General features: G+C 36.1%; 1 protein-coding gene across 1 annotated transcript in view; it reads left to right on the top strand.

Moving 5' to 3' along the window:
* Window positions 1–15463, top strand: part of dpyd (dihydropyrimidine dehydrogenase) — a 412417-nt gene extending 396954 nt beyond the window's left edge. The window contains exons 21-23 of the mRNA XM_002933799.5: window positions 8373–8516; window positions 12993–13133; window positions 14308–15463. Of these exons, the coding sequence (XP_002933845.2) occupies window positions 8373–8516; window positions 12993–13133; window positions 14308–14478 (456 nt within the window). The 3' untranslated portion in view covers window positions 14479–15463. The remainder of the gene's footprint in view (window positions 1–8372; window positions 8517–12992; window positions 13134–14307) is intronic.
* The last annotated feature ends 8990 nt before the right edge of the window (window positions 15464–24453 follow it).

The following is a 24453-nucleotide window of genomic DNA, read 5'->3' as shown; positions in this document are numbered from 1 at the left end:
CCGAATGGGAAAAATTCGGATTGGATACGATAATTTCTGATGATCGCAAATATCATGAATATGCTTATGAAAAAATCGTATTAGTCACGATAATATCGTATTGGCGATCCGAAAGTCACTAAATTGTCGTATCCGAACGATAATAAAATGCAGGAAAACCTTTCCGACTTTGATCCTTCTGTGCATGATTTTGGAAGCCTCCCATAGGACTCAGTGGCACTCTGCAGCTCCAACCTGGCCCAAGGAAAGTCTCCCATAGGACTCAATGGCACTCTGCAGCTCCAACCTGGCCCAAGGAAAGTCTCCCATAGGGCTCAATGGCACTCTGCAGCTCCAACCCGGCCCAAGGAAAGTCTCCCATAGGGCTCAATGGCACTCTGCAGCTCCAACCTGGCCCAAGGAAAGTCTCCCATAGGACTCAATGGCACTCTGCAGCTCCAACCCGGCCCAAGGAAAGTCTCCCATAGGGCTCAATGGCACTCTGCAGCTCCAACCTGGCCCAAGGAAAGTCTCCCATAGGACTCAGTGGCACTCTGCAGCTCCAACCTGGCCCAAGGAAAGTCTCCCATAGGACTCAATGGCACTCTGCAGCTCCAACCTGGCCCAAGGAAAGTCACGATACCGAAGCTTAAATGAATCCGAAACTTTCGAACTCGTTGCGACAATGCGATTTTGTAGCATTTTTTTTTTACGCACAGTAGGAAAAAGTCACGTTAAATAACGAAAAAAATCGGCGAAAATACCCAAGGTACGAAAAAGTTCGAAAGTACGAAAAGATCGGGCCGTTGGTGGATTGATAAATCTCCCCCTAAGTAGACACCTGAAGCCATTGTTATTATAACTTGGACAGTACTGTCAGTTATTTGCACTTAAAGGGATAATGCTGTGATTTTTATGGTGTACTTTTTATTCCTAAATTACACTGTTTACATAGCAAAAAAATCACTTGAACCAACAAATGTAATTTTGTAGCTGTAATATTTGTGTGTAGGTGCCATCTCAGTGCATTGTGCCTGAGACTGAGCTTTCAGAAGGAGCCAGTGCTACACATTAGAACTGCTTTCAGGTAACCTATTGTTTCTCCTACTTCCATGTAACTGGAGGAGTCTCAAGCCAGACTTGGATTTCTTACTATTGAGTGCTATTCGGATATCTACTGGGAGCTGATATCTTGCTACTTTCCCATTGTTCTGCTGATCAGCTGCTGGGAGGGGGGTGTATCACTCCAACTTGCAGCTCAACAGTAAAGTGTGACTGAAGTTTATCAAAGCACAAGTCACATGGCTGTGGCACACTGGGAAATGAAGAATATGGCTAACCCATTTAAATATAAATAAATCTATTTTTGTTTTTGAAAAACTGATTTTAATGCAAGATTCTGCTGGAGAAGCTCTATTAACTGATGTGTTTTGGAAAAAAAAAACATGTTTTCCAATGACAGAATTCCTTTAAGGTGTAGTTTTCATTTCAATAGACATAGGAAATATATTTTATTATTAGCTCTAGTGCTGAGCCTGTAGCAATTCTCTTTTTACAGTCATCTTTCCTCCTTTTTATAGGGATTCTTCTCTAGTACCAAATGTCCTATGTCTTTTCAAAAATTCCCTATTTCTGGCACTACAGATGACCCAATTCCCTAAGGAACTCTTAAGAAAAAAAAATTAAAACTTAGATCTTCACCCTGGAATGAGGTGTCTGATATTAAATAGGCAGCTGAAATATCAGTGTTCAACACTTTCTTATCTTACTCACATGCAGCACAATCCATGTCTGCCATCTGCAAATACAATATGCTGTAGAAATGGCGGAAATACAGCTTTTTGTAGTTACCAAACCATTGTGGGAATGGTGTTGGCATCTGGGGCAAATAGAAATATACCACACTATAAATACCGTGACTAGTTTTTTAATGGTTGTGATGGACCACATAAACTTGCACATGAGGGCAAATACACCAATTTATATACATAACATTTATCTAATGCCACTTTGTACACCAGTTTTCCAGTGTAAAGCTTTTTACACTGCTTGAAAATAGGCCCCTACATATTTGCAGTTTGCTCAGGCTAGTAGCAGGATCTTTTTTCATTGGAGAAATGTGTGGTAAAAATTACAGGGATCTTCTTCAGAAAAAGAATGAATAACAGCACTGTATACTATGCCCCATAATGTTATTTTTCACACATAAGGCCTTATACAGTATGACAATACTGGCATCACAGAGCAAAATGAATTTGTACATTTGACTGTCCTTAAAAACTATGCCCAAGTAGAAAGGTGAAATATTATAGGTTTCAAAATATTGCTCCAGGGACATCATGGGGCTAAAATTTCAAGCTTTCAAACTTCACAGTGGGAGTTTGTTAAACATGTTATTTTAGGTTTACCCCATCATTTCTCTCTTTCTCTGTGCTGCATGTTAAGGATACAATATGACTATTTCATGCAGTAAGTGGAATTTGTTCTATTTTTTTTTTTTTTTTTTTAAAGGATCCTGAGACTATTGTTTTCTGTTTCATGGATACATTTCTTGAAGTTGGCATATATTTTACAAAAGTGATATTTATCTAAGACTAAAAAAATAAAATTCCCCATAAACAACAGTATCATCTTCAAAGGATAGTGTGCAAATTTGTTATTTCCCTTTAACAAATCCACAGTTATAAATAAACAACTTCATTGACACATGTACAGCACACACAGACATCTTTTCTTTATTTAATTACCCGATGTGCAAACATGTCTACACTACATAAAGAATAAAACAGGTATGGGATCCCTTATCCAGCAACCTGTTATTCAGAAAGGCTCCATTATAAGCAAATAATTCTAATTTTTAAAAATGATTTCCTTTTTCTCTGTAATAATAAAACTGTACCTTGTACTTGATCCCAACTAAGATATAATTAATCCTTATTTGAGGCAAAGCAATCCTATTGGGTTTATTTAATCTTTAAATGATTTTTAGCAGACTTAAGGTATGGAGACCCTAATTACAGAAAGATCCCTTATACGGAAAACCCCAGGTCCCAAGCATTCTGGATAACATACCTTATACATGATGGTGTCTAAGCTACATGAATCCATATTGGTGAAAAAACACTCCTATTGGGTTTCTTTAGTGTTTAAATGATTTTTATTGAACTTAAAAGTATGGTGATCCAAATTACAGAAAATCCCTTATCTGCAAAACTCCAGGTCCAATGCATTATGAAGAATAGATCCTCATAGATAATAATTAATGAAGCGAGTGCATTGTATGCACATATCCATGGTCTAAATGGTGACCTACTTTTACAGAGAGATCGATATGTTATAAAGCAAAAAACAGGAGCAGCCTTAATCCTCCAATGAGTGAAATATTCCAGTGCAAGTGCTAGGGCATCTCTACAACCTTCTCTGCACTGGCATGGATCCTCATGATATTGTTCCTTGTGTGCATCTCTTATACACTGATATTCTTAAGTGGAAATTTTGCAGTAAACGGTCTGATAGTTCTGAACCAATCAATTTTCAAATACTTTATGTAGCAAAACACTAAGCAAATATATTTGCTCTTTTTCCTCTGTTCCGGAGATCATGGTTGGTCACAACTATAACAGTTCACTGATCTGTAAATATCGCCTGTGCAACAAGCTAACATGGAAAAAAGACTGAAGTTAAAATGTTATATTATGACTTGACCGTAGGGAATTTAGAGTGCACTAACGTGGATTTTTTTTTCTTAATAGTACTTAGAATAAAAATAATGAAGCTTAATGGATATAAAATGGGCATAAAATGATGCATTTAGGTAAATAGGCAGGAGCTATCATTACCCCACAGAAGAAACTAATAACCCAAAACGATTAAAGCAGATACGCTGTACTTTCTGTATTATTAGTTTGAAATTTAATAGTGTGTGAGATAGTATAAAAGTCAATCATTTTATAACACTCTTTATAACTAGGGGATATAAAAAGACAACTTACTAAAACTTAAATGAATTACTGTACAGAAAAGTTGGGAACTTGGACAATGAGTAAAGCTTGAACTTTCATTAATGTGTTTACGTAAAATGGCATACCCTATCATTACCCCACAGGAGAAACCAATAAAAATGGGCACCCCCTCCCCCATTGATTCCACCTTTTCTTTTCCTTTAAAGGGGACCGGTCATCCAGACACAAAAACCTGTAAAAAAAAAGAAAAAAACCTGAATTAAACATGAAACCCACATTCTTTTTTTTTTTTTTTTTAACTAAAACATCCATACCTATTATAAAAGTATTCCCCCTTCCTTCTCACCATCTATAACTGTGTAGTCTGTGCATGGACATTTAAATTATGTATGCAGTGTAAGTAAAGTTTATTTTGCTCAACTAACATGATAGAAAAACATTTGGAATTATTTCTTTGGGTGACAGGTCCCCTTTAAAGAAATGCAGTTTATTTTATAGGGTTTTTTATAGTGATTAATGTGATTATTTTGCCCAGTAATTGTCTCATTCTGTAGCATGTACTAGGAATTTGCTGCCAAAAGGCTGTAACATGCCTTTACATACTAGAAAATATCTCATGGCAGAAGATTGATTTGTAATTATGGCCTTGTGATAGTGTAGATCAAATTATTATTACAGCATTTCACAGAGATGAACAAACGTGTTGCTCTTGTCATTCATGTGCTGCAATAGGCACTCTGATCATAAGATAATTCTGGGACAGAATCACTCATACAGACCTGAGGCTGGCTACATTGTACAACTCTGACATATTTTAATCATTCTTAACTAGATATTTTCCCCATTGGCTTTTTAGAATCTGCTATCCTGCATGTACATTAGTCGTGAATATGATGCTTAAAAGCTTCCCCTCAAGTGAAAAGTAATAAAACAGCCTTCATCACAAAGCTTCAGTCACAAAATGGGAAATCAATGTACTTATTTTCAAGGAGAGATTTGTGCTGAATGTTTTTTTAATGACCTCTAATCAGATGGTGCCCATCCTCAATTAGCCACCAGATGCTGGGGTTGACAATAAAATGGTGCATTTTACTACGTAGTTGCTTTTTGCAAACTTTAATAGATTTGTACACTGCAAGAATATGGATACCTTGTGATAATCTATTGAAATGGCTTTGTAGCTAGTCCTAATGCAATACTTGTATTGATTCCACAAGCACAAAATCATGTAAAACAAATAAACAGTACAGTATATGGAATTTAGATTGAACAAACAAAGCTGCTGCAGGCAATACTGCATGTTAAATTGGGACTGGAACAAAAGGATTTCCCTGTACAAAAGCATACCATTTAGAGCTGTGCTGTCTCTTTACAGAACTCTCTTCTATTTTGGCACAAACACAGTCCATTATCACTTGGTTTAGAAATTCAAGTAAATAAAATAGTAATATGAAAGCACTACAGTTTGGCATCCATTTCCCTATCCTGGGAATACACGTCTTGTCATTTAAGTCTTAAGATGCAACATTTTTGAAAATTATTTTAACTTTATTAATGCCCATAACTATTATCATCATCATTATGTTTAACAGCAAGTAATACAGTGCGGTGTTAGAAAGTATATATGTTTGATCATCCTGTTTAAGTGTAACACTCTTATTACTTTATACTACAGGTATGGGACCTGTTATCCAGAATGTTCGGGACTTGGGGTTTTCCGGATAAGGGATCATTCTGTAATTTGGATCCCCATACCTTAAGTCTGCTACAAATAATTAAAATATTGAATAAACCCAATTGGATTGTTTTGCCTTCAATAAGGATTAATTATATCTTAGTTGGGATCAAGTACAAGGTACTGTTTTATTATTACAGAGAAAAAGGAAATCATTTGCTTATAATGGAGTCTATGGGAGATGGACTTTCCGTAATTCGGAACTTTCTGGATAACAGGTTTCCAGATAAGGGATCCCATACCTGTATTAATGGAATTGGTAACAAGGTTTTAATGAAATGACTTTTACATGATCTCAGCAAGTTTTAGTTGGCAAATTGTCAGCTTTGGATTTTTAGTAGTTTTTACACAAAAACTCAAAAAAAAAATCTCAAAAAATTCTGTGACTTTTAGCGCTAAAAAATCGGAATCAGAAAAATAAAAAAAAAACAGAGCATTAATAAATGGCTCCCTAATAGTTATTGATTTAAATAGAGGGGACATCTGTTCCAGAGTTTGTGTGCCCTGCCTAATGTTTTTGAAGAGGGTTTGACAGGTTGTAACAAGGTGGTGTAAGGTTTTATGCATTTACTGTAAGTGCTATTAGAACCATTGGAATGTTTAAACAAACAGATCTTACTAAATCACCCCATCTCTAATCAGCAAAAAAGCATATGGCGAATTGTTTTGTAGCACTTCCGTGAAAATTCGCTGCAGAAAACCGTCACGTCAAAATAAGCACGCTCATGTCAAATTAGGTGCAGTTGCGTCAAATTGGACGCGGTCATGGAAAAAAAATATGAAAAAAGATGCGGGCAGCAAAAACATCACAAGACAAATTGTAAATGTGAATTTTACTATTTTGGGTAATGGGCCCCAGTACTGCGTTATGTAGGCAGTGTACAACTGAGGGTTTTGCATCTGTATTTTAACTGCCATTTCCAGAGCAAAGAAAATGGTTTGTAGTATACAACTACTATAATTTTCTAGGGACCGTTAAAACACTTGTTGTTTTTCTTTTATTTTGACATATTTGTTGGAGATCAAGGAAACCATGATACAACAACAGCAAAAAGGCATTAATTATACTGTAGCATATATTTAAAACATCTGCTACCTAAAATACACAAATTCTGCTGAAAGTAGAATGGCGCAAATGTTAATCATTTAAATATGTATCTATTTCTTAGCTTAAAAAAAGACTTAAAATTAGATGGTGGAATTAATTCATGTTCGCCCAAGAGAACCCAAAGCATATTCTCTGCACTTCTCTATATTGTTTTTTAGCAAATTCACCAATGTTTCCTAGACAAGCAACACATTGCTACATATCAGTCATTAGTTTAGCTGGTCTGACACCATTTTGCAATGTTTGCCCTATATTTTGTGAAAGCTTGTGTAAAGTCATTTACCAATAAAAGTTGGCTAATATTTGATAAAGAGCATTATTGACCTAGGTTCACAAGATATACTGCTGTTAAACTTTGTGATCATTATTTTTCAGTAACACTTGCCAACTGGCAATAAGATACAGGCAGTTCAAGCAGCTTTGATTAACACAGGGTCTCCAGTGGGCACCTTGGTTCACAAGCAATCAGGAAAAATGAAGTCATCATTTCCAACTGCACTAGTAATCAGGTCACCTTTGGGCAATTTATTGTAGTCAACCTTGTCATGCAGTTTTTATTATTAGAAAATTATTCTTATCTAATTATAATAATCTAGGAAATTATTTCTAGGCTAGTGTTTAGTTTTACAACACAAATTAAACAAGCTGGAACAGTTTAGTAATTTATTTTACTACTAATTATTACTTTCTATTTTGCATTTTATTATGTTTATTGAAAATTGATTTACTGTGTTTTACTACAGTTATGGACCATTCGATGGTCATGTTTAGCGATGAGCGAATCTGTCCTGTATCGATTCGGCAAAATATTCCAAAAACCGCGGAAAATTTGTGAAACACAAAAAATACCTTGCATCAAAAAAAATTGCGCCCGTTTCACGAAAAAAATCTGCCAATGGCAAAACGTGGAAATTCGACACAAATCCATGCCGGTCAAAAAATGTTGCTCATCACTAGTCACATTGGTAACTGAAAGAGAGATCTTAATGTCTAATCTCTGATTCTAGCTAACAAAATAAGTTTAAAAAAGAAATGAAAGATGCAAGTAGTGCAGCCTACAGAGCACTGATTTAATTAAGAAAATGTGGGGTAGTTGTGAAAACTTGAACTTTTTTTTAAAAACTTCAATAATAGTGTTGTGGGGTTTTTTTGGATGAACACCTACCCACTGAATACACACTCCTTCTCTCTCTCTCTTCATAATGCTTGTAATGGCAACCTGCTATTATGTAAGCAATCGAAACCTAGAACCTTGAAATTTCAGTAGAAGAAATCACTGATTTCACTTTTCCAATTCCTTCTTTGTAAAGAAAAATAGAATTCCATTAATGGGAAAAGACCTAGATGCATATTCTGCATTAATGGAATAATGGAACAAGATTAAAACACTGATGATAGCCAGTGTATGCAAATAATTTCTATGAAAGAATGCAATTATGTTTTTATAAGCAGCCAAAAAAATGCATAATCCCCTGATGGAATACTCTCTTGCAATAAACACTATGTTCAACTTATGGGCACAAACACACATTGTTGGTAAATTTGTGTAGGGTGTCAATTAGTGAAATTGTCCTTTTTCTTTCCTTAGAAACTTCCTAGCTTTGGTCCATATTTGGAAAAACGCAAAAGAATTTTAGCTGAAAACAAAATCAATGATTTAACTTGCAACACAAGTCCTGTAACAAAGGAGAAGACTCATTTTGTGCCAAACAAACCTATTCCCTCAGTCAAGGTAAGAGGAGAAAAAATCACAATATACTTGTGTGTGTTAGTCCAGCTTGCTCAGGGCTTCTCCCAGGTTGTTTATTTTCATACTGAATTTGCAATGCAATATCTAACAACTTTTACAGAATGCTATTTCTTCCTGCAAAAATCTATGGAAACTATTATCTTGACATGCATTATCAAGAAAGCTCAGGAATCAGAGTACTATTAATGGAAACACTTCTTGTTGTTCTAATGATTTCCTTTTCTTCATAATGTCTTAACAACCCTATTTGTTTTTTTTTTTGTTTTTTTTAAATGTTTACGTGTTTTTAAGTAGGTATGGTTGACCCAGTTTACAGAACGATCTCTAATCTGGAACCTTCAGACCTCACACATTGCACATAATACATCCTATTATTAAAAGAAACTTTTTACTTAAAAATAACAACATTTTGTCTTGGAGTTTAACATACTAAAAACAAACCAGAAATGAGTGTAGAATGTTTAGGATTAGCTGTATGACTGCATACCGAATGCATTTTTTGAGGTTATATTTTAATTAGTATGATTTATTTAGACCCCCTGCTATTCCTTTTTGTCTTCCAACTGTACATTGCAAATCAGTGACTGATGTAGTCAAAATGCAACCCTGATTTATAAAGAATCACAGATGTTCTGTTAAGGTATAATTAGTTTTGTAAATTTCAAGGATGGCTGCTCCCTTTGTTCCGTTCTTTTGATTATTAAATAACATTGTGTTGGTTATACATCTTATACAGTGTACTTGTGCAGTGAATTGAAAACTTCTAAAAAGGGCTTACTTTTTGCGGAATAAATTAAAGAGACAGTGGTACAAAGCATTGTGTTATTAATAAATATGACTATATGCAGGTATTTATTATTGGCTCTCAGTTGCTTAGAAAGGCTGCTTATTTGCCTTAGAGATTTTTTTTATAAACCCTCATACATAATACAGATTTTTCCACATTGAAAAAATAATATATACTCTTGTAATGGTTCACACTGCACATCGATGGAATATGTACAATAATGGTACTGGTTTCAGATGCACATTCTTTGTGTCTAGTTAATTATAGTCCCTGCTAAAAAAGCAAATACTCACTTACACAGTGAATCAATAGGCATCAGACTGTATTATGACCAAGAAAACTGTCCAGTGTTTGCAATGTTGTAAAGGAAAGCTTTAGGGGCTGTCCACCTTCTACAAAGTTATTTCAAAGTGGAAAGTTCCCAATACAATTTTTTTTTTTAAAAAATTGCCTCCTTTATACTAATCTGATCTCTGAGATCAGTACAGAGATGGCCGGCGGGTAGTAAGCATAGTGCAGTCTTAAAGGGGAACCTTTTTAAAATTTACAAATTTAATATAAGCTTTCTCTCAATAAAATTACTTTTTTTTTTAAATATAATTGATTAAACATTTTGTAAATAAAATAAATAAAAATGAATGAAATTAATGAGATAGTTAATCTTCCCCTGGACATCTTCCTCTCTTCATCTAAGAGTTGGGGTCACATTTTGTTAAATGGGTCTAATACATCCTCTGAGGGGTGGGGCTCCCTTTGTCTAGATGGTGTGCTAGAGCTCACTCTTTCAAAATAACCACAAATGCTCTCTCTACATGCAGGGTGCCTGCCAGTTATTTTTAGTAAGATTTTGTTTGTGCTGGAATAAGTTATCTGAGTTATCTCTAACACATCTGCTAGGAAAGAGAATCCCCCCTCCCCCCCCCCCCAAAAAAAGATGTATTAGACCTACATGTCAATTAAAATCTGACTCCCGCTACTGCATGAAAATAAAATGTAGAGAGACAGGTGCTGAATGATGGATTGTAAAGAATAACAATATGTTAGAAATGGGATGAATTGTTTATTGATTTTGTTTAGAAAGGTTCTAATTTCCATTAAATATACATTTTTTGATAGTTCCCCTTTAAGCTCTAATGCGCATGCCCATGCTGTGCTCCTAAAGACAGAGAGCCTAAATTCTGGAATCGGATAAGCAGTTTCTATCATTTAAATGAGGTAACAGAAAGCTAAGTAACTGAAAAATAAAAGCCTGCATAAACAGTGGCAAAACACGACCTCAAAACTGAAGAATTCAGCCGCAAGGTGTTGATATTTGTAGTTTTCTCTGGATAATCACCCATGATTAAAACATCTGGAACTTTTGGCAACCACTTGCTATTATAACATATAGAAATTGTTCCTGTCATCCACAGGAGGCAGGAAGTATAATGGATAAACACAAATAATAAACACAAACATTGCATTGTGAACTTCATCATGCATGACACCTAAAATCCGTACTATGTATAATAAATCATCAGTTACATACCCTTTATTAGTATACTGTAACATCAGAACAGTATTTCATTATATATAATTTTTTTATATTTTGGGAATACTGGATCTGCAAATATTTAAAGAGAACAAAGTTTTAATGAAGATAATGTAATTCGAAGGAGCTTTTATAAAAGTGTAATTTACAACTTAAAGGTATTTGTAATTAAGGCTCTGTAGCAAAATTCATCTCTCCTCCAGCCACAATTACATTCCCTACAATGCCTTGCAAGTTTAATTACAGATTTGTAATCGTTTTAATGTATATTTTACAATTGCTAGATTTATATTTTGTTTTATTAGGCAAAATACTATTTTTGGAATTACAAAATACTTATATGAATATAGTACACGTATAAAACTCATAATACACACATCTGATTTTTTTTTTTTAATTTTTTTAGTAACTCCAAGGCACATGCCTGGACCTATTATTTGGAAACCCCCCCCAGTCCCAATCAATCTGTATAATAAATACAATACCTAGGGGCACATTTACTTACTCACGAACGGGCCGAATGCGTCCGATTGCGTTTTTTTCGTAATGATAGGTATTTGGCGATTTTTCGGAAAATTGTTGCGACTTTTTCGTTGGCATTACAAATGTTGCACAAAATCTGGCGATTTTTTCGTAGCGTTACTACTTGCGCGAAAAGTCGCGACTTTTTCGTAGCCTTCGCGCCGAGTACGAAAGATTCGGATTCATTCAAGCTTCAGTATGGTGACTTTTCTTGGGCCAGGTTGGAGCTGCAGGGTGCCATTGAGTCCTATGGGAGGCTTCCAAAATCATGCTAAGTCTGACAGTTTCGCCCGCCGCTTACGAGCGCTCAATACAAAAAAGTCGCGACAAGATACGAGCGCATCGTAATGGCTACGAAAAACTCGCGTTTTTTCGCGCAAAGCGTATTGGTAACAAAAAAGTCGCGACAATTTCCGAAAAGTTGTAAAGGCGCCGAAAAGAAATCGCAAAAAATACGAAAAAGTTGCAAAATGTTCGTTTTCCAATCGGAATTTTTCCAATTCGGATTCGTGGGTTAGTAAATGTGCCCCCTAGAGTACCAAGATTTGCCATATGGTGACTGCAGTGTCATTGGCCAATTGATATAACCTTTCAGTATCTTAATTGTCAACCAATTAGTAATGGGTGTATCTGTCCAATTTCACTTTGTTGAAGAATTATCAAAATGGCAAAAATTTACAAAATACATTGAAGTCAATGGGCGTCTTATTTTTTACCACGCAACTTTTTTTTTTGCAGCCATTGGAGTTTATAAGTGTTCTTCTGTGCGAAACTTAAATTTCACTCATTGTTATCAACCATATGTCTTTCCATATAACTATTACGTTTAATATTTTAACTTTGGTGCTAGCATTTGTTTTTCAAGAAAACTGTTAAAGTTCAATGCCTGCTCCAGATTTTACCCTTACTATTGCCATAGTGAACAACTATAGTCCCTAGTTTGTGAAGGGGGGAAACAAGAAATGACTAAAATATAAATTTATATTACATAGACCTAGATAGACCAAAATGTTCCATCTCACAATTTCCACTTAGTGATGGGCGAAATGTTTCGCCAGGCATGGATTCGCAGCGAATTTCTGCGTTTCGCCATTGGTGGATTGTTTCGCAAAGCGGATGAAAAAATTTGCTGCGGAAAAATTCGCAGCACGTTCAAAAATTGTCGCCCGCGTCAAAATAATAGTCGCGGGCGACAATTTTTTTTGACGTGCGACATTTTTGCCGTTTCGCGAATGTTTTGAAAGATTCGCGAATTTTCTGGCGAAATGGGACAGATTCGCTCATCACTATTTCCACTTAATGCATCATATAGATGTATACATTCATTTTCGAGGACAGATTGTGGACATGAGTGCTTTTATTAAACTCATCTACAAAATAAATAATTAATAGTTAAGTTTTTAAGAGGTAAGTTCTTCTTTCAGTTAAACTGATGAATGCAAATATAGATGTTACACCATTCTCTAAGGATTAAAATGTGCCTACACAAATGTAATTGTTCTTAAAGAGTGTGTTGTTTCAATTGCATTTTATGAAATACCATATATTTAAAGTGTCTGAAGCAACTGATAAGTAGTGGGGAAGCCCTTTACCATTTGACTGTATTTTTGCTGTTTAGGATGTTATTGGAAGAGCTTTGCAATATATTGGATCTTACAGTCAATTGAACATACAAGAACAAGTTGTAGCCCTGATTGATGAGGAAATGTGCATAAACTGTGGCAAATGTTATATGACCTGCAATGATTCTGGATACCAGGTAAGTTCACTTTTATAAAGGATAAATGCATTTAAAAAATTGCATCTATATACTGTAGAACATATAGGTTTAATAAATCAATGTTTAACAACAGACCGAAGCTCATGTTTATTAATGTGTAAAAATACACCATATATTGGCATTAATGGAACTAGGTAAAAATACACTGGATTTTACCTATCTGTGCTGAACCTAAAATTCTGGGTTAACTACCCCACCCCCAATAAATGAGCTTAATGTTACATTTTATGTAATGTTCTTATATGGGTTGACTTTTAGAATCATTTAATATTCAAAGTATGTTAATCTGACCCTTATTTCTTGCTTGAAAGTGGGTGTTCTTTTTGAGGCAGTGTTTACACAAAAGCAAGGTCTTGCCTATTTGAATTGTGCTGCCATAGATTCCTTCAAATCATAGGGATTATGTTAAACAAACAAATCATTAGGGTTGAGGAGACTTCCATATACAGATACAAATAAACAAAAGGAATTCTGGGATAAATCCATTTAAATGGGATTTTCTAAGAGTTTGTTTGGAATTCATTCCCAGAATTCCTTTTGTTTATTAGAGATTATGTTAGACTTCTTTAACAGAAGCATATTTGCAATACAGAACTTTATTGTATGTGTAGTGTTGATTACATATAGCCTTGCATGTCCCTGGCCATATCTGGCATATGATCCTGCAGAAATCAACATGGTGAGCAGCTTGAGGCAGAGGACCCACACCCACCTAAACAACTGACCCTTACTTTTTCCTCTGAAAGCCTTAGTGACATAGTGACACAATATGATCAGTTTTTATCAAGAGCCAGGTAACCTGCCTCTAGGTTTTTGGAGTGTTAAAGGAAATCCACACAGAGGACATTGCAGCTAGATCCTTGGTTGGAATAGAATCTATGACCCCAGTGCTATCTATAGTAACCACTTTCTAGTAACAGCAGAATAGTATAGTCAATTCACTATTAATACTATAAGAAACCCTGACATTTTATGAGACTGACAATATACTATTCAATTTCTTGGTGACATTACTTTTTGAATTTAGAATTGCTGCTTAGTGTTTTTCCTATGTCTTCTATCAATTACTTCTGAAATGAATAAATAATGACATTCACGCTTGCTTTTTAAAAGACCTTTATTAAAATGACCTTTATTTTATTTTTCCCATCAGGCTATTGAGTTTGATCCTGAGACTCACCTGACTACTGTCACCGACAGCTGCACTGGCTGCACCCTGTGCCTTAGTGTCTGCCCCATTATTGACTGCATCAAAATGGTTGCCAGGACAACTCCTTATGTACCAAAGAGAGGCTTACCCTTAACTGTTAATCCAGTTTGTTGAGGTGAATAGTTCAGTGGTTAATGTGAATCTCATGTCTACTGCTGCTGACTTAGTATCTCATTATAGTACATTATGTGAAATCAGATCAGAATATAGAAATATAGCGTTTTTTTAATTACACTTGTATATGCCGGCCATGTAGCAATGCAGGAATCCAACGGCAATTGGCTCTAATATTCACAAATCTTATTAACTCTTTTTCAATAGAGCCATTACATTATGTGCCTTAAAGTATAACCCATTGTTTCCTAGTTTTTATAAAGTTGGTTAATGCAGCACAAATGATAACATAACAGAGCAAATGTTTTATAATGCAATTAAAGTGCCTTGTATTTCTTCATATTTTCTTTTTAGTCAGAAACCACGAGCCATAATTAGTGGCATGAAAAACAAAGAATTAGGGGAAGAATTACGGTTTGTAAACAGGCGATAGGCATATAGTGGGGATTTAACTCTGGATTAAGTTCTTTCTGCAGTGTGTCCACTGATAAAACATAATGTATTTCTTAAGCCTTCGTACATTAGTGCTCATAATGGACCCTGTATAATTCAGAACTATTAACCCTTTAGAGCAAGCAGAAAAAATACTGGACATTTTTTTTCCTTGTTTGTACTGAAGTAGAAAATACTTAATCTGCTATATTCTCTGTGTTGTTTAATTGCATTGGTTTTATTCAATTAACAATAATTAACATTAAAGTGAATTACTGTCTGCATACAAAATTGGCAAAAGCAAAGAGTGCAGAGTAGTCTGCATTTGTCTCTCACCAATTAAAGACCATCACCTTAAATTTGTTTTAGTGTAGGAGATATTTAATCTGAGAAGTTTCAATACATATGTTTGTTTATTATGGGAATCTGGTTAATATATAATTACATACAAAGCTGCACGGTATGGTTTGGGGATAAAAATATGCTATGTAATCAATGGAGTGTTTTCAATAGCTTTAAAAAATTCTGAAATAATTAAAACTATCAAGCCTTATATGTGTTTTGTTTTGTTTTTATCCATTATCAAGGGACATCGGTGTCCAGGGATAAAAATGTGGCACTATATAGACAATAACTTGTACTGGTACTGAGATGGAACTATTCCCACTGGCTTTATATACTTCTAATCCAATCTGACTTAAGCATATGCTGTACATCTGTACAAAAAGTCATATGAACACTACCACTGAATCTCTATTAGACATTTGGGAAGTGGGGATAACCCCTTGTTTATTATGGTTCCAGTATATTGAAAGAGTCTGGAGAATGCCTATTCGCTTTCCTAGACATTTCTGAAAGCCAAGCAGAAAGGTCAGTTGTGGTAAGCTTTTGGCTCTTTTTCTCTGGCATAGAAATTCTTTGAATTATGACCAAATGGCTGATACTGCACTTGTCATTAATAGGAAGTATTTAGAAAGCACCAACATATTTCATAATGCTGTACAATGGAGGGGTTATAAACTGAACATACAGATTACATACAAAATACAACTAATAACCGATACAAGGACTAAAGAAGGTCCTTTCACAATGTGTGCTAGAGTCAGGCCCGGATTTGTGGCAAGGGCCCGGGCCTAGGGCGGCACAAAATTAGGGACTGCATGCTGCCCCGCCGCACCTAAATTTATTCACATATGGAGCACTGGGAACAGGACACGCAGAAAACTTAATCTGCATCCTTTCCGCATGCGTGATCCTGAGGGGGGTGGAGGGGGTGTGGAATGAGAAATCCGATGCTGGCTAGAGTGTGTTTTGGGTACAAATTGCTAGTGCTAATGTTTTGGTTATGATCACGAGTGATGATCATGAGTGTAATATGATGACTGGCACATGGAGTCCTAATGGGATGTTGGGAATAGTCCTGCTTATTAACATTGGGTATTTGTTAATATACGTAACACACATAATTCATACAGACAGAAAAAGATATCCTCTGCCAAGTCATCCCTGGTCTGGCCAATCCTACACTCCCTTTCATCTACATTTATACTATTTCATTAAGCAGTTTAATAGGGATTCCCAAACTCACACCCCATTATTATCCCATTGCTTGAAACACTTGACTCTAATTTCCCGCAAACATGTTACTAACTTTCTAGCATTTTCCTCAATAAAAAAGATTGTATATAATGTTTTAAACGTATTTGTTCTCATTATGTTTTAGGATTTGCGGGAAAAACAGATCATAATTACGTAGAATTATCGAATTCAAAAGGTTTCACAAATTTTCAGCACCACTTTATTCTCCTACAGTTGAAAGAATAGGTTGTAAGTAGCCTTTTCTTCTTCTGAAAGAAAAGTCCCCCCCTGAAATATACTTTTAGCAACAGTAGAGATGACGGCAGCAAGCCTGAAGATGGTTTTAGTACAAATGGTAAAAAAGCATTGAACATATTTTTATTGCTTTGAATGCTTTTTTCTTGCAAGTCATAACATTAGTATGTTATTACTTGCAAGAAAAAAGCATTAATGTTAGTGACCTATTTCCTAATAAATGTACTAAAAATAGCATGAGTACAGTTAACAATGGCAGCTGTTCTTGTGCAATTTAGCACATATGTTAGTAAATTAACCACAGATGTTCTATGTTACTACCAGTTATTGGAGACCCTGCTTCATAGTGAAATCTACACAAAAATACAGTGTTTGTTACTTGGCAGAGCCTCTTTTATACACAGCACCCAAATGGTTTTTAATGCTCCTGGTGCGTAGCAGCTTGCCTGCTAATGGTATGGCAAGTTGATACAGACACAAGTATGGGATCTATTATCATGAAAGCGGTTATACAGAAAGTTCAGAAATGTTGGCAGTGCCAACTCCCACGGTGTCCTTCTTGAACAAAAAAAATTCTTCAATTTTGACTGATTTGCTTTTTCTCTCAAATAATTGGATTGTTCTTTGCACTGTATGTTAACTAGGCTAATATCATTTGATGCCACCATTGAAAATAACCACTGCTGTTGTTCACAGCACAAGGTCTACAGAGCGCAATAAGCCTGCAGATATAATGGTTTGCAGTGGAAAGAAATAAAGCAACCTGATGATAATTTCAGAAAAACTAAATTTCTATATTTTCAGCTGAAGCAATATCCAAATATGCAGCCAAAGTGATCTGCACATAACAGCAGAAAGCTACATTCTCATACTGAACCACTGATGGAATGTGCAACTACAGGAATGACAGTGGGACAATCACAATAAAAAAACAAATAGAACCTTCTAAATGTTAAATTAGTGTTTTACAATTCACCCCCTACAATAATGATCAAGAAACAAATGATTAGCTAAAGAGAACTGCAGCAGAAAGGAAATATATGTCTGTAATACTGATGAGCAAATCTGTCCCATTTCGCTAAAAAAATCGTGAAACTTTGAAAAGATTTGCAAAACGCAGAAAATGATGCACGTCAAGAAAATGGTTGCCATTTTTTTTTTGAAGCTCCAATTTTTTTTTTTTTTACACATGCAACTTTTTTTTGTCTAGTGGCAAATCCATGCCTGACAAAAATTTTGCTCATCACTAATAAACAAGGTGGTAGAGAAAAACATGAAAAGGATCAAATGCAAATGAAGGGGGAGGGGGCAAGGTAAAAAATTCAAATACACAAGTGATTTTGCCAACAATTCACCTTGCACCCAAAAAAAACAGACAACATTTTATATGGCTCATTTATGAACCAACAAGAATGGTGCACATGGGTTTAGCACCATGGTGACAGAAATACAATGGTGGAAGAAAATGGTGGAAGAATGCATTAAGCAAATATGTGACATTACATTGGCAGCTGCAATTGTACAAACATCTGATATTCCATCTGCGGCATTCACTGTAACATGTACCCTTGGCATGCAGCAAAAACCTATTACAGCTCTGAGGCTATACTGTAATTAATCATCATTTCCAGATAACAGGTAACAGTAATTTGATGTATACTCATACATTTTACCATGGTAACGGAAAGTATTTACTAAAGTACCACACAAGATTTTGAGAATTTGTTCCACAAACCAGGAATGTAGAGTCATTGCTGATCTAAAATAAAAGGCTTACTCTCTGGCAAAGTGGAGCTACACAGTTGGGAATGGGAGAATAATGTGATTTTTTCCCTTCTTTATTCATGTTTTTCACATTTGCATCACATCCTTTCTTATTATTCATGAAATTGCATCTCTCTTTCTCTACCATATAACTATATATTTTTAGTTGTTGTTTGGGAATTTCTTGGAACAAGTGCTGAAAACATGCACACTAATGCATTTTTTTATATTTGGGGAGGGCCAGGCAGCAGGGCGTTATCAGAATACTGATGTATGCTATTTCCTTTTTCCAACATTACCTTTACATTTTCTCAATGAATACAGCAGCAGACACCTGGGGTTTGGTGATTATCACAATGGGGGTCATTTACTCCCCACATTGTGGTTGGCTATAATTGTGGTGGTGAGATGCATCTGAATGCTGGCAATACAAAAAATTGCCACAGTTTGGCTAAAAATGTTCAGTCGGGTTGGTGTAATTTACAGCAGTCTTTGTAGAGTGACAAGTGTGGCTAAATCATTTGGCACAATTGTGCTGTTAATTAATTGTTATAATTGACCCAGGCTGCTGTTAGAACCCTGAAGCTACAGCCTGGTTTGGGGGTGGCAGTACCATAACTTAGTAAAATGTGCATGGTATTTGGAAACATGGCCACTAAGACACATCCATTTCCATGGGTGGAATGGCAGCATCAGACCCACAAAGTGTACTAGTGTTTTAAGACAGATATAGTTATATTTAATGACATATTGTGGACCTAAGCATTCCACGGAACACGGCATTCCATGACAGCCACTGTGAGAGTCCCCCAGCATTTCTTGACAGACTCACTCTGGCACAAGCATCACAGCTGCATTTGGACCTCAGCATTTAATAGCAAATTTGAAGCAGAGGCTTTGGTGGCTGTGATTAATTGCTGGCAACTGATTTATTAACACTTTTTTTTTATAACCAGGAAAAAGTTTTTTCTCGTTTCCTGGCACAAGCAGCAAATATGTGAGCAGATGCCCACCATGGCCTGTTGTGCTCCACAGAACTCCTAATTTTTCAACTCCTGTGCCTGAGAGAATCAAACTGGAAAAGCTCAGTGCCGCAAATGTTAGTGGAATGAAAATGTCAATTAAATTGAAATTAGGAAAAGATAAGACAACCCTCTTATAAATTATAATAAAAAGCGAAGTATGGGTAAATGTATTGACAACACAGCCCTTTGTAACAGGCCTTTTGACCCATAAAACATAATATGGTATTTATCAGGCAAGAGAACTTAGAGGTCAGGTTTCACCCAGAGTGGCCCACAGATAGTCCATGTGTAGCGAGGCCACAGATAAGCTGATATACTGCAGACCACGATGTTATTGTTTCTCCAGGTTGCACAGGTCCAGTGGGGCTGATGGTACCATAGGAGTCCAAAGGGCCTTGGTGTGATGTTGGTCTCTGGGCTTCCCTTCATTTGAGAAAGATAGATACTCTCCTTTAAGGTGGTTTGAAATCATGGATTTCACAACTCAATTTGCCAGTTGCTGCTTCTTTCTAAGTCTCCCAAAAACTATATAGCCACTCAGAAGTCCCTTAGAAAATACTCCCAATACTGACTTTCTTTACCCCTTCCCTCAGAAAGTGAATGCTGTTTCAGGGTTACGTTCAGTATGGCACCAGTGTCTCTAAGGGATATAACAAGATTACTATTCAAATTGCAGAATAATCTAACCATGTACAGCAATAAAACATAGCACTGAATCACTAACAAAATACATGGTGATAGCATACAAGCCCATGACACCCTTATCACTTTTTTGAAACTACTCATAAACTGGTATCCATGAATTCACAAACTGTATTATTGAATGTTATAGTGCAATAGTTTCTTTAGTTAATGAAGGACCATCATTTGTTCTAGATAATCATTTGAGTTTTAATTAAAGCATCTGCACTTTATAATCCAGTTGATAGCAAACTTGAGGGAATCATTTTTACAAGTCACAATAGGATAAACTTTATATCAAATTAATTTCTGTACACTGCCCTTCACTATAGTTGTAAACTAAAAGTTGGTGGGGAATTATATAAGGAAACCCCTGCAGGATACAGTATTGTGTTTCAATTTCACTGGTTAAGCAAATTTGAACTTTAGACCGTTATACAGAAAATATAAGAGGGTTTTTTTTAATCTACTTACACTCCTGCTCCTGTGTGATGGATGTGCTTCCTCCATCATTAAGTGTTTCTCTGCAGGTTTTATTTGAGCGGCACTGCTGGGTTATATACTTTTTCATCCTGACATCACAGCCGCATTCACAAGACTGTGACAAAATGCTCTGAAAGTGCTCTGGAAAAAGCAGAAGAGTGCTGCCAGGAAGAACTGAAGAGCACCACCAAGAAGAACCAAAATAAGAGACATTTTCTGAAGAATCCTGGACAGTGGGATGTATTATAACAAGCAGGACTTGGCCACGAAAAACAGGACAGTTGGAACATATACTTTATCATAATCCATTGACACACAGACACTGAATATTTGTTATTTCCATCAGTGTAGGGACAGTCATTTATTACTACCACATTGGAGCAATGTTATCAAAGTGCGAGACTAGAACTCCGACAGAAATATTCACCCACTCTATACATTCCTATGGGATTTTTAATGGTGTATATATCAATAGGTAAAAAGGTATAGTATGGTATAGGTGTGGTGAAGGATAGTTCACCATTTAATAAATATGCTTCTAAAAATCCAATAGAGAGTGGGTGATTTTTTTGGTGAGCTCTGAAGTCAGCCCCCTAGTGTACTGGTATTTCTCTAAATGCATTAGATCACTGGAGACTCAGTTTTCATTTTTAATACTATGGGCCAGATGCAATTCCATGCAAAAAAACTCATGGTTTCTCTAATGAAAACTCAGAATCTATGGGAAAATTCTGAGCTGAGTCAAGAGATACATTTTCCTTGAAAATTAATTGAATCTGGCCCCACTTTTCAAAAGAGAGATCCATTTGTTTGTTAGTGCATGCAAAATTAAGAGGAATGCAAAGTACAAAGTACATATTTATATTCATTGTTGTAGTTCAGGCAATTTGCCTCAAATAGTGACTGCAATAGGGACTGGCAACTTTCTGTGCTCCCCTGCAGATATACTCCCCTCACCCCCAACAGATTTGGGCAGTAAAATGTTAGAATAGTTCTGCAAAAAGTTTCTAAGCTACATAATATTGTCCATGAATCAGACTGCTGCCATATCCTGCCCTACCACTACATTGTTTTTTCTCTGTGAGAATGGGAGTTTTCAATTTTAACTTTACTATTGAAAGTTTTATTCTTGAACCAACAAACATTTTTTTTAGTTGTAATATTGGTGTGTAGGCAGCCATCTCAGGGCATTGTGCCCGAGTCTGAGCTCTCAGAAGGAGCCAGCGCTACACATTAGAACTGCTTTCAGGTAACCTATTGTTTCTCCTACTCCCATGTAACTGGAGGAGTCTCAAGCCAGACTTGGATTTCTAACTATTGAGTGCTATTCTGATATCTACTGGGAGCTGCTATCTTGATCCCTTCCCATTGTTCTGCTGATCAGCTGCTGGGGGGGGGGGGATTGATATCACTCCAACTTGCAGCTCAGCAGTAAAGTGTGACTGAAGTTTATCAGAGCACAGGTCACATGGCTGTGGCACCCTGGGAAATGAAGAATAAGGCTAGCCCCATGTGAAATTTCAAAATGAAATATAAAAGAATTCTGTTTGTGTTTTTGAAAAATGGATTTCAATGCAGGATTCTGCAGGAGAAGCTCTATTAATGTGTTTTACAAAAAACATCATGTGTTCCCTTTAATTTACAATATACTGTATGTTTTGCTGAGATCTCTGCTAAAATGTCTAATTATCCCAGTTTTCCTTAGAATAGAAGCATTCATTAGAAGGGTGTGAGTAAACAGAGATTAATGAAACATAGTTCTATGATTGGGCCCCATAAATCTTCAGCCTGTGCTGTATCTTTCCACGACGACATATTCTTGTAGGATTTAACTGCCCTTTAGGCTATGAACACGAGTCTGTACATGTGGTTATAACCTTAAAAACTCTTTAGTTGAAACAAATACATGTATTATTGCATTTACACTTAGGGGCAGATTTATTAATGTACGATTGGTCCGAATCTGACTTTTTTGTATTGAGCTTATTTTCTGCGACAATTTCATACCTTTGTGTGACTTTTTCGTACTTTAAAATTTGTGCGACAAAATCGTATTTGTCGCTCCAAGTACGAAAGTTTCGGATTCATTCAAGCTTCGGTATCGTGACTTTCCCTGGCCATTGAGTCCTATGGGAGGCTTCCAAAATCATGCACAGAAGGATCAAAGTCAGAAAGGTTTTCCTGACGTTTTACGATCGTTTGTTATGAAAATTTTGTGATTTTCGTATCGCCATAAAAATGCTTATAGAGCAGAGAGCAGTATGCCAGCTGCAAATGGATATTTATTTTGCTCTTTTCACGTTGGGTTCTAAACTTTAGGAATTGCCACTTCCTTTGCGAATGCAGCACCAACTGCTTAAGTCAGCCCCGCCTGAAGGATGGCAGGGAAGACACGTAGGCCTAACCTGCCACCTACCTCTATCCTATCCCCTAATTGCATGTCATTTAAACGCTCATGTTGGCGAGTACCAGGAGGCACAGTCAATAATAGGGCTCATCTTCCAATGCTGCAGGACGCTCTCTGCACTGATTTTATTTATATCATTTATATGCCATGAAAATTGCAATATGTATATTGGCCTTTAGATATCAGTAAATATTGCACTTTTACATCCTCTGATCCACCACTTTGCGGTATTCTCAGTCACTAAATAATTACCTAAAGTAATGCAGGATCTAACAAACTAGAAGTGTGAGAGTAAAAGACAGAGCTCTGTCCATTCGTTGGCTGATGTAACCTAGCATGCATGTGTGCCTTGGCTTGTTAGTACAGTGCCTCGCGATCCAGTGAACAGACTTTATTTGGCAGATGGCAGTATTTCTATATGGGATTATCCAATGGCACATACTACAGGTATGGTACCTGTTATCCAGATTGTTTGGGACCGGGGGCTTTTAGTAATATGGATCAGCAACTTTAATTCCACATCAGGTGAATGAACTGCAAGGCACATTGGGGCAAGGGTTACCTTGTTACTATAGGCAACATTTTGGCATATCATTGTCATACTAAAAGGTAGCAAATCTAGTTATATAAAACCATATTCTAGCAAACGCATCCTCTCATTCTGTACAATTATTATGCTTTCATTGTGATTTATCAGCGTTACAAGGCAGCACACAGGATTTACAGAGCATGCAAAGATATTTGCAGACTGCACATTTTAGGAACTCTTTATTTCCCAGAATATTTTCCATTTTATAATGGAGTCTTCAATAAAGCATTATTATCCCGTTATTCATCTTGCAGAGACATATGGAAATCTATTATTTCAGGTACATTACTAATAAATGAATGTATAATCACACATCATCATGGCTTTTCTTATATTCATGTGTTCTACGGTTGACCTTGCTAGTTACAAAAATATGCTGCAATCCTTCTAACAAGAGCCTGTGTTTACTCTTTAAATCTTCTTCAAAGATAGAGCAGAGGTACCGTAAACCTCTTTCATAATGTGCAAACATATATGCTGCTTTATGCGGCTGCTCTATTTATTGGATTAGCTTCAAGGATTTGCCATGAAAGCTTAAGATGATATTGAAAACACATATCACCCCTATTGTAGCAAAGAAAATCAGCTTTAGCATTACAGAGACCTTGTATCAAGCATTATGTGCAGACCTTTAGCTTTTCATTATGGCTGTTTGTTGCCAAGGAAACAGAATTAACTGTTTATGATTAAAAGATGCCATATTATGCTACATGTGCTGCCCGAATTGTTTAATTGTGCAGGGAGAGATTTCAATGATAAAC

This window comes from Xenopus tropicalis, chromosome 4, assembly GCF_000004195.4.
Source record: "Xenopus tropicalis strain Nigerian chromosome 4, UCB_Xtro_10.0, whole genome shotgun sequence".
Taxonomy (NCBI): Eukaryota; Metazoa; Chordata; class Amphibia; order Anura; family Pipidae; genus Xenopus; species Xenopus tropicalis.
Note: the sequence above shows the minus strand (reverse complement) of the source record. Positions and strands in the feature narration are given on the sequence as shown.